Here is a 15,041-nt window from a genome sequence, read left to right as displayed (position 1 = left end):
GCTAAGTTGAGTCCATCAGACTTCTGTTTGCTTGTGGCCTAATCCCAGTTTGAATCTGAACCTCCCCTGCTGAAAGATGCACTCTGTTCATCTTCATGGCACTTTGAAAGGATTCGTGTGTTTGAATTTTTCAGTTTCTCCTTCTGGATCCAGAGTCAGAACTTGCTAGCTGGCTGCTAGTCACAGCAGATATCAATGTTATGACTTGTAAGGAGATCTGCTGGAGCCAGGATATTCTACATTCCTGTCTGTCACTGGTTGTTTTCTGCTTAGAGAGCTCACTGAGAAATAAAACATGAACTGCTAAAGCAATGGAGAAGATAGGGCTTCTGTACTCCTTTTTGTTTCTGTTTCATGGTGAACTTTAAAGGGAGTGTGTAAGGAAGTAAGGTGGAAAGGACTGTGATTTCCTGAATTTCCCCAAGAGTGTCTGTACTGTGCTGGACCAGTACGGATCCATGCGAGCCAGTACACTGATTTCCCATGGTGGGCAGTAAGGAGTGTTTAATGAGGATCATAAGAACTTAGGTGAATAATGTTATAAACTCATTGTGAACACTCAGTTCCCATCAGTTGCTGCTTACCATCCTCCTGAGCTGGAGACTGTTAGGAGCACTGGGTTTGTGGACATCATCTCTTATCACTCAGCGTATCCCTTTTTAATCTCTTTGCATTCTTGCCTCTGATGTCCTTTGCAATATGTTCCTCTGCTGGTTTGTGTATTGTTACTGACTACATCTTGCACAGTCAGGCCTGTGGCAGAAGGGCAAAAAGGGGACATCATTTGTTGGTGCTTGGTGCTGAGGGAATCTGGCTCTGGTGACGTAGCTTTGGAGCAGAGGGAGAGGTTTAGGAGCCCCTAGCATGCCAGTGTTGCCTGCAGGTTTTGTAACCTGTGGCAGGTTTGGGGTTGAATTAGTTTCAAATGAAACAAATAGAAATCCGTAGCAAGCCCTGAAAGAAGGATCTTCAGAGATTGCCAGCAAATATTACAGGGAGAGAACTGACAGACAGTTCACTACAAATCTTTGTGTGTCCTCCCCTTAAGGCAATTTTAAAAATATCATGGATGTTAGTATGGTTTACTTAGTGCTTTTGGAAATGTCTTTGTAGCAAGTTTAATTTCGTTCTCTTTCAACATGCTTCTTGGGTTTCCCCTACACAACTATCTGAGGTAGCAACATCTTCTCTGTGGTCCACTTACTACTCTTGCATCAAAGCAAGTTTGTGCTTGCTTTTGGGCTGCCACTTTTGCTTGGGAGCAGTTTTCTGTAAATGGTGACAGGCACTGGGGTGTTAATCCAATACTGGAGCTCTTAGGTGCTACTATGATCTTACTCCCACTAGCAAATGTGAGCTTAGTCAAGTAGTAATTAAACAGGTATTCAGAGTGTGTGTGTGTAGCCTCCATTAGAAAATCCTGAGTTCTTCAGGCATCTTAGTTTAAATAGCCAAATCAACCAAAGTATAAGTTTAGGCACAGTTCATAAGTACTGTTCATATGCTGTCCTTAAAAAAGGGAGGGACTATGAGTGATGTGTTATGCAAAGACTCCCAAGTCTGCAGCCCCAGCTGAGGGGGTCCCCTGGGCAGGACAGTGTACGAGTTAAAGAAAAAAGACATTCTACTTGAAAAAGTTTTCCAAAATTGGGAAGATGAAATACAAAATACAACAGGTGAGATGTCTGCATTTGCTCCTTTCTGATTATAACGTTCGTACTGTCCCCATGTATTTTTACCTGATAAAGACAGGCGACATTTATTAACATTTGCCATACACTGTGATAACTAGTGTGTAGAAATCACCTTGCTTTAGTAGTTCGGTTATGCAGCATTTTGTGAAAGACCGAATGACTGAGGTCAGATTTTTTTTATTCCTTTTTCAAAGGAAAAGAGGAGAAAAGTCTTTTTTTTTCTTTGTATGTCAGAACTATAAAATTGTACATAGCTTCTCAGAGGACATGCATGCCCTGAACATAGGCTTTTGCTGTAAACTACTTTATTTTGGTTTGAAACGTTTAAACCTTAGGAAAAAGGAAATATAGTAGAGTTGTTGTGGGTCCCTGTGCCAAAAATGTGGTGCCTGAAAGAAAACCGTGTTCTTCTATTGATAACCATTTTAATCTTTCTGCAGACCTACAACAGCTGTGCCAGACTGTGCTTAAACCAGGAAACAGTATGTCTAGGAAGCACTGCTATGAAGACTGAAAATTGTGTGGCCAAAGTAAGTAAGAGAACAGCTTTGGTTTTGAGGGGTTTTTAGCAGATTGTTCATTGTTAATCAAAGAAAAGTTCTTGTTAAAAATTACAGTTCGAAAAAAATATTTAAACAGAAAGCAATATTTTGGGTAGGCTTTTCTGTCCTTCAGTGTAGAGATTTCAGACTTGCTGTTTTTCTTTGTTGGAAAGGATTATTTGAGTCCTGAGCTATGTAGGACTGAAGGGTTCATTCTGCTATGCAAATAATAGGCTTTTCCAGTGGGATGACCTATGCCTGCCATGTAATTAGCTGTGGCAACTTCAAATGATAAATGTCCAGATACATGCTAAAAATACTGCATGAGAGCTCTTTGTATCATGGTTTCCTTTCTTCACTATCAGAGAGGGGGTACAAAAAGAAAGACCTTCCAATTAAAATACAGTGAATGCTGTATTTAAGAGAAAGGGAGGAGGGAGATGTGGCGGCTAGAATGGTAAGAAAATATATATATATTTGCCTGTCAGAGAAAAGTCCTTCCTTGAATGTGGTTGGAAAAGATGAGGTGCCATTAGCCACCCTCTTTTCTTAAAATTCAATTTAACTAGAGTAAAACAACATACATGTAGGGCTGTTTGTGAATGGAAAACATTTGAACCGTGACGCAATATGTAAAGAAAGGCTGTGCGAAGGTTGCGTTTAGCCTTGTGTAAGCTTCGTATTTCCACTGAAAGGAAGTTTAGAATGGACATGCAGGACAGATCAGTGCACACAGCCATCTGTTACTGAAACCAGCTGGCATTTTGTTGCTCCTCTGTCACCACAAACCTGACCACTCGAAAGCCTGTTTTCTCTTTCGGTTATTTATTCCTTGATCTTCTTGAAGTCTTTTTTTTTCATACTTGAATGGTTGTTAAAGGTGCCTTGTCCCTTCGGGGGCCACTTTTGTATTGACCTTTAAGATAATTTCCCAGCTAAATCTTTGCTGGGATTTTGCTGGTGAAATTTGGATGTCCCATTACTTTTGATTCCTGTCAGGGAATTGGCCATCATAAAAGTTTGTCATGGTGCTTGCAGGTGGCTTAGCACTCATAAACTGTGCTTGACAGGCCAGGTTACCTTCCACTGGAGAAGTGCTTCTGAGAGAAGCTACCAATCTTGGTACAAAGTACTAATATTTAATACCAACACTTCCATTCTTAACTCAAGATGACTGGTATTGCACGCTACTTCCTAAGGTGCTTTGTGATACAAAGTAGGGTGAAACTCTTTAAGCAAGGCGCCAGAGCAGTGCTGACTGAATTATATCGTCATACAGCATCATTCTGATGCCATGAAGCAGCTCACAGCAAGCTAACTAGAGTAAACCCATTCAACCCCATCTTTATAGCTTTATAGCATCTTGTTTGACCTGATCATCTTACTAAGGAGCAAGGATGTGCAAGAACTACAGCTAATTTAAGTGATGCCTCTTGTAAATGAAATTACATACCTTTAACATCCTAATGCCCCAAATAATAAACTCTCCTAAAATTATGTTTTCAGTGGGATCATGGCGAGATATGTGGGTAGGGCTCAAGGCAGGAACAGCAAGACTTGTTTCATGTTATTGAGGGTGAATTTAAACCATCACCCTGGAGATGAAAAAGCATATGTTTTTAAGTATTGTGTCTCTATATGCTGTAGGACAATATATATGTATATATGCTGTAGGATAATCTGCTGTCACACACACACACACAGACAGACACACAGACATATAAATGAAAAAACATATATATACATGTAAAAAACATAAGGACTTTTCTGGGGATATAATTTCCCTAGTACTGGCTTCCCTGGCTCTTGTACTACTTTCCTTTGCTTTCCTAGCTACAAACCAAAATGAAATAGGTTCTAAGAAAACTTGTCTTTCAAATTCCAGAAGTGTTGAAGCATTTATAAATCCAGTTAGCTAAATGCAGATGGCTTAGTGATGGCATAAGCAAATGGCACAACTGTTAAATGTTCCCTAGGTGAAGGGCTTAAATGGGATTTAAGGAGTTCAGAGGACTTCTAGCCTTATGCACATGGCGAGTTTTATCCTCCATGATTGATGTGTCTTACAGCCTTGGACTTTAAAATGTTTTGTGAAGAGGATGAGTACTGGAAAGTATAACTGCAGGTTTCTTTATCTGTAGCACTTTTCCAAAAGTTTTGTAGGGTTTTCAATTTTTTTTTTTTTTAAACTGGCAGTGAAAGACAGAAAGGATTACTTTGGAAATCATGATTTGCCTTTTCTGATTCTGCAGTGTAGTATCAGCCCTAACTGGGAGGCACAGTCAACATTATCGCAGGCTTGTCAGATGTGTCAGTCAGTCTGCAAGACGCGATAGTTTTTCTGAAAACAGAATTTCTGATTCTGCACCTACTTGCAAAAAAGAAAATTGTGCTCTGTTAAGACTGTATTAATGCTATTTACTGATCGTGTGCTTGATGTTTCTAAAGTTTATTCAAAGAATGAAATGAAATTTCCCTTGAGGCCACACACATCAATATTGAGATAACTTTTTTTCAAGATTGAAGCACTGTCCATCCATCAAGCTCTGTTCAGGACATCCAGATGTAAATTACCAACTTAACAATTGGCATTCTTTCTAAAACAGAGGGAAAAGAAGTATATTATAAACAGATATACATTTTCAAGTATGGAAAGTAGCATAGGGCTGCTGTCTTTCTGACCACTCAAGGAAGTCTGTGTTTGTTAGGAAACCTTGTCTGCCCGGTTTTCTGTACGATGTCATGCTGCCTGTGCAGCCATGTGCTCAGGGGCTTTTGCAAACATATGGATTATATAGTTTTATTCAGACACTTAAAAATTAAACTAGAATATCATGTTCTGATGAATCTTTGTATATTGTTCTTAGCCCTGCTTTTCTGGTATTTGTCCTCTGAAACTCTGTTTTTGAGACTTCGGCATATTTGGGTAGAAGCAAATAAGGAACAGTAGAATTTTTTTTCAAGTGTGTGCATGTTTTGACTGAAGAGGTTGGATTTTAAATGAAAAATTATATATTGTGATGCACAGATATGACCTCTGTGATCTGTAACATCAATTCTCTTCTGTCCTCAGGTGTTTTTCTGTTAATCTCTTGGCATCTTTTTGTCCATTGTCTTTGAGTGATCAACAAGTCTGATGTATATTTAACCTAATGTCTTTAAAAAGGAAATGCAATCTCTAATTGTTTTTATATATGTGTATACACACACACACATATATATATATAAACTCCTCCTGTTTGTCTCTTTAGAAACCGAAAAATGCCTGTGAGAGGATTTCTTTTTATGATACTACTGGTGTGCAACCACAAGTGGACAACTTTGTCAGGAATTCGTGCTAGGTGCTTAAATAAGGTAGAAATGTAGCATGAACCTGAGCTGCAAGGACAGGGTGTTTGGTTTTAATGAGGCTTATTGAAATCTGGCCAAATGAGCATCTGTTCCTATTGTTTGTTCCATATTTTGTAAGCCAGTATCTTCAGGCCAGATAATGGTGTTGGTGTGTGCTTCATCCTCAATTAGAGAGGGGCACAGTTAAAAATCCCCTGGCATTTGGTATGTCACTAGGATTCTTGTGATGCTTCTGGGTGTGCAAACAAGTTTCTCTTCTGTTCTGCACCCGGGACCACTTACTTTCTGTGGTGACCTTCACACTTTGTATTTGCTCTGCAATAAGGAATGCTCTGGTGTGTCTCCAGTTTCCTTGGCTGAGTCTTTGCTTGGATGGATTATATATATCCCTGTTTGCAAACAGAGGTCTTATCTTTTCACCCTTTCATAATGTGGGCTGTATTAGGTTTAAGTTTTGCTGTTTGCTTGGAGTCCATTAGATTTTGCGTTTCCCTGAATCATGGAAATACCCTTTTGATTCAAAGTGCTCTTTTCTTTCCCAGCAAGAGACTGGTCTACAACTGATCTCACAGAGTTCTGCAGTCAATACCCATTTCCTGCATTCATTAGATAGGTCTTTACTGTTTATTAACTCCTGCAGCCAGTTCCAGTTTGTCTCTATCTGCTATATAAAGACCTGTTCTCAGTTTCATTTTGCACATTGAATTCTTTCCTACATGTGCCAGAGATAGATACCCTATGGCGTTCCTACCAGAGACAGCACAAAGACACCTTCTAAATGGCATACAGCATCCCCAGGTTTCTACTGCGTTCTGAGCTCAGCAGCAGCTGGGAGAGGGTCTCTGCCTGTATCTTTATCTAAGTGAAATTGGAGGAAGAAAAATACGGTCATACACACCACCCTTGAAAAATTAGACTTCTGTTTCAGGCCACTCCTTGCTACCCACATGTGATAACTGGTCCTGCTTTTTAAGGTCACAGCAAACCAAGGGACTTCTCAGGGTCTTTTAAGCATGTTGTGTCTTACAGGGAATCTTTGATTGCTGTTCATCATACTTTTAAATGTGCACGCAGCAGAAGTTACAGGATTGAACTAGAAATTCAGAAAGGGTTTATACCCTTTGTTTTTAGCACTGTGATTTTATTCTCTGTGGCCATGATGGCTTTTCTTGCTCCTCGTCAAAAAGGGAATCAATAATACTCTCCTTGCAAAAATGTTGTGAAATTTAACTGTATGATATTTTTTTTGACTCTTGGATGAAAAGTCCTGCTTAAGCATGTAGTGATGTTCTGCCTGCTTGCCAAGCTGTTTGTAGCGTACAGGAGGACAGAGCTCTGTTCTGCTCAATTCTGGAAACACAGAACAGGGCTTGGCACTTCAAGTGCACTATGTGAAATTTTCTTTCAAAGATGCATAGTATTATTTAGCTATAGCTACACATTTTACATTCAAGGATGATTCAGCTAAAGCAAGGAGTGGTGGAAGTAGCTGGTAATTGAAATCTGCCTGCCTTTGTCAGTTCTTTCTGCATCGCTACTTCCGAATTTTTAGAATAAAAATAGTCTGCACAATAATAACATTGAGCTCAGAATTTTTATATGAATTCAAAGGAGAAACCACAAGTACTCTTTAATAAGCAAACATTTAGGGTTCCAGGCTCAGTGTTCCAGTTGGCAGTAGGACAAATTGATCTAAAGAGTGTCCCTCTTGTACTCTCAAGTCCCTTTATGTCACAGATTGATGGCTTCTCTTTCCTGAGAGTGTCCCTGCATTTACTTTGCATGAACAACACAACCAGCTCAGAGTTCTGCTGTGATACACCACTGAGTCAGTATATCTTCAGATAATGCATAGTTTTCCGGTACTTTTGAAGACTTTCCAGTCCTTGAGATTGAAATTAGAGCAATTTAATCATGAACAAATATTACTTGACTAGCTACATTGTTTCCTGTTACTCTTTCCACTGTTTTAATGAGAAAGTATTTTCTTCCATACCTTAATTTTTAGTATTAAGCTTCTGTGTAATGATGCAGAGGGGCTGTCCGTGGACATGCTTCCAGCTCCAAACCCCTCAGTAGCAGTGTGTCCCCTTTTGTAGCTTGGATATACCTTTCTCTGGGATGACAGTTTTTGAGGCTGTTGCAAACTGAATAAATGCTGCCTCAGCCACTGGCTAATAGAGATTTAAGCATGTCATTTTATCCTTCTGTTGTAGGTATCCTCTCGGTAAAAAAAGGGTTGTGTGAATGGCAGGTATTGCAGGGACATTGCTGGGATTAGTTAATGTTCAAAAGGTGCTTTGAAACTGTGAATTCTCAGTATTTAGACAGCACAAGTAGAAGGCAACATCGGAGGTTTATCTAAAAGCTTTGACCTAATAATGATCTTCCTTTCTTAGTAGTATGTCTACTTCTATCTTAATTGAGAGTTTCGCATTTTTTAATTCTTTTTTTAAGGTCAAGACAGTTTTTATGCTTCAGCTTCCCCTCAGTCTAATAACCGCTTTGCAAATGACTGAGAAAGAAATGTGATATTCCTGCTCCCCCCACCCCACCCCACCATACACATTCTCCAGATTTTGATAGACTTGTTTTATTTATTTCCAAAATTATATCCGCAGGAAACAAGCTGTTTAAATTCAGATTATGCTGAAGCAAAATGGTCCTGGTATGAGAAGCAACGTGCTGTTTTATGAGCGCAGAGTCCCTTTTCTCATAACTGATTGATAGTAAATATTTTCCTGAAGAATTATTGCCAACCATGAACAGTGCAACTGTTTCACTTTTTTTTTTTCCGTGCTACTTGCTGTACCAGCCATTGTCTGTAATTAAGATCTACAATTCACAATGCAGACGTTTGCACTTCCTCTGGGTCTGAGCTATTTATAAGGCATTTCAGCTGTTCAGAGTTTCTTTTGAGTGTTAAACTACATGTAAACAGGCTTCTTTAGTCTTCAGTTACACAAACACTGTGGAGTGGTTGTCATTTTTGCTTCTCTTACCACCCAAAATGACTTTGCATGTCAGTGAAGCCAGAATTAAAAAAGAATTACGCTTGAGGTTTTTTAAATGCAAAAGAGACTTCGAAGAAATAGTAGTATAATAGTTAACTCATAAATTGCTTTATAGCTGAGGGTGTCTAAGTGTGTCCTGGAGATCAGTTCTCAAAGCTCTGCAGTAAGGATGGTCAGTCAGGTAATACGCAAAATCTTGATATGAAGAATCATTTCCAAATTTCAGTCAACTCGATGGAGATGTTTCTACTTTTTGGAGCCCTGGATTTGGAGTACCAAGAAAGCAAATTGAGTTACCTGTGAAGTTGAGTTCAGTAAATACTAGAAGGGCTCCCACACAGATCTTAGAAACTCCTTCTCAGGTTTGACTGGTTCTAAGGAAGAACTTTGTCATGGTGATGACAGTCAACTGGAACAGGTTGCTTGCAGAGGTTCTGCAGCCTCCATCCTTGGAGGTTTTCAAGACCAGGCTAGCTGAAGCCCTGAGCTACCTGGTCTGACCTCATAGCGCACCCTGCTTTGAGCAGGAGGTTGGGCTGGAGAGCACCTGAGGTCCCTTCTGAACTGAATCATCCTGGGATCCTCTCAGTATACAGGCAGTGAAGATGTAATAGAAATCTTCTAAAATTTAGAACTTGACCTGGCATCCTTAATCAAAATTCCCCTGCAAGTGTATTCTGTGTAGTGTCACATGCTGTAGTTCTACCCCAAGTGTTTGCTGGTTTGGTGATTGATACTCTGCATAAAGAATTACAGCCTGGATGTCTTCATTCAAGTCCTGTCACATTAAGCTTGTAAGGAGTGTTCACCAGGGTAAGAGTTATGAAACGAACTGGTCTTGCACTTACAAAGTACTTTAGGATCTTTTGTGCTGGAAATGTGAAACAGTTTGGAATCCAAATCATTGGTAGCTTTAGTGGTGAATGGTGGCAAACCTGATGAGAAGCATCGCTTCTTAAGTAGTCACCTGCAGTGGCAGCACCCTCAGATGGTAGAGAATACAAATACCATTAACATGACATTAACTAGATATGTTTTCAGTATTTTTCAAATGCAAAAACTGAAAAAGTTGTTTGAAATACGTGTCCAATTCCTGTGTTAGCTTGTGGTGTGAAATGCTAGAATAATCATTTCATAGTGTAGCCCACTGCAGGGAAGCCATTGGTGTGGCCAAATGTCACATTTCAGAAGGCAGAGTTGTGAGTTTAGCCTTGCAAGAGAGCCTCTAAAAATGAGCCCATTTTTATAGACCCATGGGGGTTAATGTGGGGTAGGCTTCAACGTCTTTGCTGTTAGGAGCGGACAGGGGAGGGGAACTAATGTGGAGCGAGTTCATCGTCAGGCGTGTACTGCAGCATTGCCCACTGATGCATGCCGGATCACCCGCACGCAGAGATCACATGGCTCCTCCAAAAGTCAAACGATCAATTCGCCTCGTTTTGGCTCTGTACTTAATGCACAAACAGTGCGATCTGCAGGGCTGTAATTGCATTGTTAGGGCCAAGGAACAAGCCTGTGCCTTTTCAGCAGACAGCTGGCAGGGAAAGAGGCATGTTGTTAGGAAAGAGAGAGGCAAGGCAAATAAAATTACTGCTAACGCTCAGAGATCGGCAGGAGTCCTACTTGCCTAATCTTACCGGTGGGAGCAAGCGGCTGTTGTAATCCAATTATAGCAGCATAAGCAATTTGTTAGACACTCCGCATAATGTAACAATTTCCCAATAAACTCTGACTTGTAATAACGTCGGCAAGAGCCCACATAAATCTGCCCGAATGGTGGGGGCTGGAGTGTTCGGCTGGGGGCTTGTAATTTGTGCCATCAGCACGTTTTGTGGAGTGTGGTGTGGTGCAGTCTTTCAGTGCAGGAATTTTAAGGAGAAAAGCATGGCACGCCCCTCCAAGAGAAAACCATTAGCAAGGGTCAAAAGAGATACCAAACAAAGCTGGGAGGTGGCTTTTCTAGGAGGGAGAAAAAATCAACCCCCAAATGCAAGGCTGTAGCTGATGAGGATTTAAAAATATTAAAAAGCAGTAATGTAGCGTTTTAAATTACAGCAGTGGGAGGAGGGAGAACTAGAATTACATCTGTTTTGGAGGGGGAGGGAGGAGAATACCCTTCCTTATATTTAAACCGTTTAAATATTAAAAAAAAGCTCAAGTATTGAAAGGGATGCTCTGTGCTTATAAGACAGAGAAGCCACGGATCCTGTCCCAAGCAATTCATAATCTACAAAGGGAAAAATTAAACCTTTTCTGGTATCCAGTTACTCTCCCGTTGTCTTTCTTGCAGCTCCTAGCTGGCTTCATGCATATTGGCACAGCATCTTGATGATGTGTCTGAGAGATAAAACGTAGGTCTAGAACCATTCACTTTGAGCGTACCCCAGTGAATTTAACTTTTTTGGCACAATGATGAATGTCCCCTCTGGTTCATGCAGATCTACACAAAGAACTAATCTAATTTAGATATTATTTAAAAGTAAAATCAGTCTCCTGCGCGCTGCCTGTCACTCTTGGAGCACATTGCGAGTTACAGCATCATAGACACCAGTTTAAGGTTTATGTTTAGCAAGATTTAAGATATCATATTTCTGTTAATCCTTCTATTTAGCATTTCCCTTTGCCAAGATGCAGATAGGCAGCAGGCAAAATAATGTGGGTCCCTTTATATACAGCATAGAGACTGTCAGAGGTCCGGGATTTTCAATGTAGTTCTTACCACTGTTGCGGTGTAAAAATGTCTGACTTCATACTGCTAACAATACTTTATTCATTTCTTAGCTATGGGATCCTGTGAAGCTTCAGTGTGGAGTGACATTTCTGCTCTGACTCATTCCCAAGTTGTGGCAGCACAATGCCTTTTCATAGGGGAAAAAATAATTCCCAGCTGTACAAAACAGTTTCCCTTATCATTTGGAGCTCCTGCTCTCAGTCCCTGTGTTTTGATGCTGGGCTATGCAGGCTCCTTTGCTTAGCAAAAAAACCCAAACCTAAATTGTTGACTTTGTACATACAGCTCACACAATCATGCCCGTACTGTGTTTGCCTTTACGGTAGCACCATATTTTGTGTGATTTTGGGGTGTATTTATATATTCACCTGTCATATTAGTACTGAGATGATTTTTATTTAAACTGTAAAATAGTAGCTGAGATGTGCAGGCAGGCTGCCATGCAGATAATGCTGCATATTTTGCCCTTCTTTATGTGGGAAGTCAAGCCTCCATTGTTCTTAATCTTCGTTGTCTGCCAGCGTATCAAGATAACAGGCTGAGACAGTGACCGTTTCCAAAAGTAGCCTAATAAATATTTTCTTTCAACATAAATTGCCTAAAAAAGTGTTTAAAGAGGGCAGGTATTATCTTAGTTTACCGAAGCTGCATCAATAAACAAACTGCAGTGCTTCTAATAAAGCCACTCAGTGTCTGGGTTTAACTAATGGCTGATTTTCACGGCTTTGACAGTGAGCTGTGTGCGTTATTTTCTCCTGATATTGTAAAAATAATGAGAGCAAATTAGAACAATCAGTTTACCCAGATAGCTGCTGATTGGAGGTGATGGGCAATATGGCAGCGGGTAATCCATCTTCGGGCTCCTGTCACATTAACTTCAGCAGTGTGGAAAAGATCAGGCGGAGCGAGCGGGAATCCTGCCCAATCAGAAAGCTGAAATTAATGAGAAGAGCATTGTTCTGTGATCAACCTTTTAATTAGCAAGAGTGGAGATGGAGGGAGTGATGAAGCTGGCAGCACAGCTGCACAATGCTGGGCATGTTTTCGGTGAGGGGGAGGAAAAACATGGGTTTTAAATTACCCCTTCTGTGCTCCCTGTACACCGGCAGTGTGTCTTCATTCTAAACCCCTTAAAAGATCTTAATAAACAGCCGCATCCAGGTTAATATTGCAAACGTGGCTGTTACTAATGAGTAGTTTCGAAGTAGGTCCTTTCGGGGGTCATTTAGGAAAATGTTGATCACTGTTTACAAAAAAAAGAGAGAGAGGCAGGGTTTGGTGTTGGATTTAAAGTTTCACTGCATCAAGGAAAGAAGAGGGAGACGGATAAAATTAGAGTAAGGGACTGCCTGTTTTATTACTCTCCTCCTTATTTAGTATATGTTTGAAATAAGATTCCTCGGCATATATTTGAAATGAGACTCCTCAGTTAAAAATACTACGCGTGCCATGTGGCTTTCAGCAGCAAAAAAAGAGGAGAGATCAAATACTGCGTTGATTTCTTAATGCTCCTTTTTGTTGGTTTTTTTGTTGATGGTTTTTTTTGCACCAATATTTTTCAGTTTATTCACTTACCAACAAGAAATTATAATTTGAAAGATTTGACTGCTGTAATTGCTAAGATTGACCTTTTTTTTTTTTTTCCTTAGTGGTTTGGTAAAATTGCAATTTTCTCAAGTACGTTCTAAAAATAGATGCTGGAATTAATGGCCATCAGATCTGAATACCATTCTTAGGAAAATTGGTATTTTTGTAAAGGGGAAAAAAATAATGTGGGGAAAAGAGTGATATTAGGGGGCAATTTCTGTGAAGGAAAATAAGAAATATTACAAAACAGTGTTAATGTTTGCAATGCAGGGGGATCCCTCTACTTCCGATTAACATGGTTCCTGTTCTTCGTTCCTTGCTCTCTGCATTGTGTTTTTCAGGCATTCCTTTTTTCCTTCCTCATAATTCCCAAAGAAGTTGTAACAGTTGAAGAGTGAGGCTCCATCATTCTGCGCACAGTGTCCATGCTGCTTTTCTTTCATTTTTCTGATCAGGATACAGGCTCTTTTCACTTCTAGGTATCCTACTTTCTGATACTGAAAAACAAGTAAAATCTTAACCAGTTTGCAAGAGAAGCCAAAAATCAGCACACTGCACCCAGCAAACTGTACAGGCTGTTTGTGTGGCTCCACTGTAAGCTCACACCCACCCATCAACTTTGCATTGCTTCCTTTTAGGTAGGTAGCAGTAGAGAGATGCGTTAGAAAGGAAAGCCTGTGTGGGTGAGGTGGTTTTCTTTGGGTTTTAGTTCTAGGCAGATCTCACCATCTTTGCTTTTTGTAGTATTTTGAACTTTCTTACTTTGTAACAGTGATGTAACTTCTTCCCTCACCCTTCTTTAAAAATGCGGGGCTTTGTATGAGTTTGGTGATATCCACATAGTTTTTATAGCTTGAAAGACACTGCATCTCTGCAAAAAAGTTAACCTGATAAATCAGATCTTTTGTGCTACCTAAACCAGTTGTATTTCTAATATAATAATGAGTGGGTCTTGTAGTTCTGCCTGTAAAGGTTGTCTAATATTTTCTTTTATAAGAAACGGTTTCAATTTTTTATAACTTTGCTACTATTTAACCCTTTGAAGTAAAATTTTATTTCTGCCTTAGTCTGATTCCCCTCCACTCCCTGCAGCCTGAGGCAGAAATAAAGTTTGGTGTGTAGGATGAACAGTATTCACTTAGCGAACAGCTGTTCAATATTTTATTTTATTTGTGTTGTTTGTTCTGTGCCCTGGGCTGTATTTATTGCACGCTTTTCAAGCCCTGGTCAGAATATGGAAATACAGACTTCCTCCTGGGGGTTTCCTCTGTAGTTTGAGTGCTTCGCAAACCTTAATTAATCTTTCCAGTGTTTCTTGGGGTGAGGGCTGGACTTACAGCATCCATTTTTTTGCAGAGAAGTTCAAAAGTTACTTTTACAATTGAAATCTAGGGAGGAAATAGTTTATTTACAGTAAGCAACGAGGCCTCACAGGAGGAATATTAGATAAGGAATTATGGCTCCAGATCTTGAGACATCTTTTGTCTTTGTCATATTCTGCTTTTCCGTCTCAGTTCTTCCATCTGTAAAGGGGATAATGCTGCTTAACATTTCCTTATCAGACATTTGAAGATCTGGAAACATGGTATCAGTTGAAGCATGTTTTGTACTTAAGTGTTATTTTCGTTTATATATGCCTAACGTTGATTGGGCTCTGTTCCTCTGGCACCTTCTCCCTCCCCAGGTCTGTCTGCATTTTTAAAAGGTTGTGTTAGACATGCATCTTGGGGAAAGATGCACTTATCAGTGGTTGCATTCAAATTTGCAATCAAATATGATCCTTATGGGAGGCAAGGGGAAAGTCTAAGAAAAAGTGGACACTTTATAAGTCAAACTTTGTTGTTGTTGTTGCAGAAAACACCAAAAGCTCTCAAAGCCTTTTGTTCTCCTTTAATAAAACACAAATCCCAGTAAATTATTCCACAGATGCTTAAATCAGTTTCAATTCCCAAAGAGATTCCCTTGTGGGCTGAAACCAAATGGTAAATATTTGCCCAAAAGTAATCTTACTGCAGGAGAATAACAGGAAAGAGGCAATGTGTTGCAGAATTCACCTTAAGTATGGAGTCACTACCATGACTCTGTAGTGGGATGTCCCAGCATGGGGTATAATATCATAGTG

The 15,041-nt window shown here is 39.9% G+C and overlaps 1 protein-coding gene across 9 annotated transcripts in view; it reads left to right on the top strand.

Annotated features, from left to right (window-relative positions):
* Positions 1 to 15,041, top strand: part of BTRC (beta-transducin repeat containing E3 ubiquitin protein ligase) — a 118,721-nt gene that overhangs the window by 59,994 nt on the left and 43,686 nt on the right. For 6 of the 9 annotated variants that reach the window (XM_075026244.1, XM_075026243.1, XM_075026239.1 and 3 more), the window contains one exon: positions 2,135 to 2,224. The exons of 2 other annotated variants lie outside the window; for them this stretch is intronic. In XM_075026244.1, coding sequence (XP_074882345.1) covers positions 2,135 to 2,224 — 90 coding nt within the window. Of the gene's footprint in view, positions 1 to 1,626; positions 1,677 to 2,134; positions 2,225 to 15,041 lie in introns of those variants that run through there. One more of the 9 variants, XM_075026246.1, reaches the window with a different exon arrangement.

The sequence above is a fragment of the Buteo buteo genome, chromosome 4 (assembly GCF_964188355.1).
Source record: "Buteo buteo chromosome 4, bButBut1.hap1.1, whole genome shotgun sequence".
NCBI lineage: Eukaryota > Metazoa > Chordata > Aves > Accipitriformes > Accipitridae > Buteo > Buteo buteo.
The sequence above is the reverse complement of the archived record's forward strand: the minus strand, read 5'-3'. Positions and strand labels throughout refer to the sequence as shown.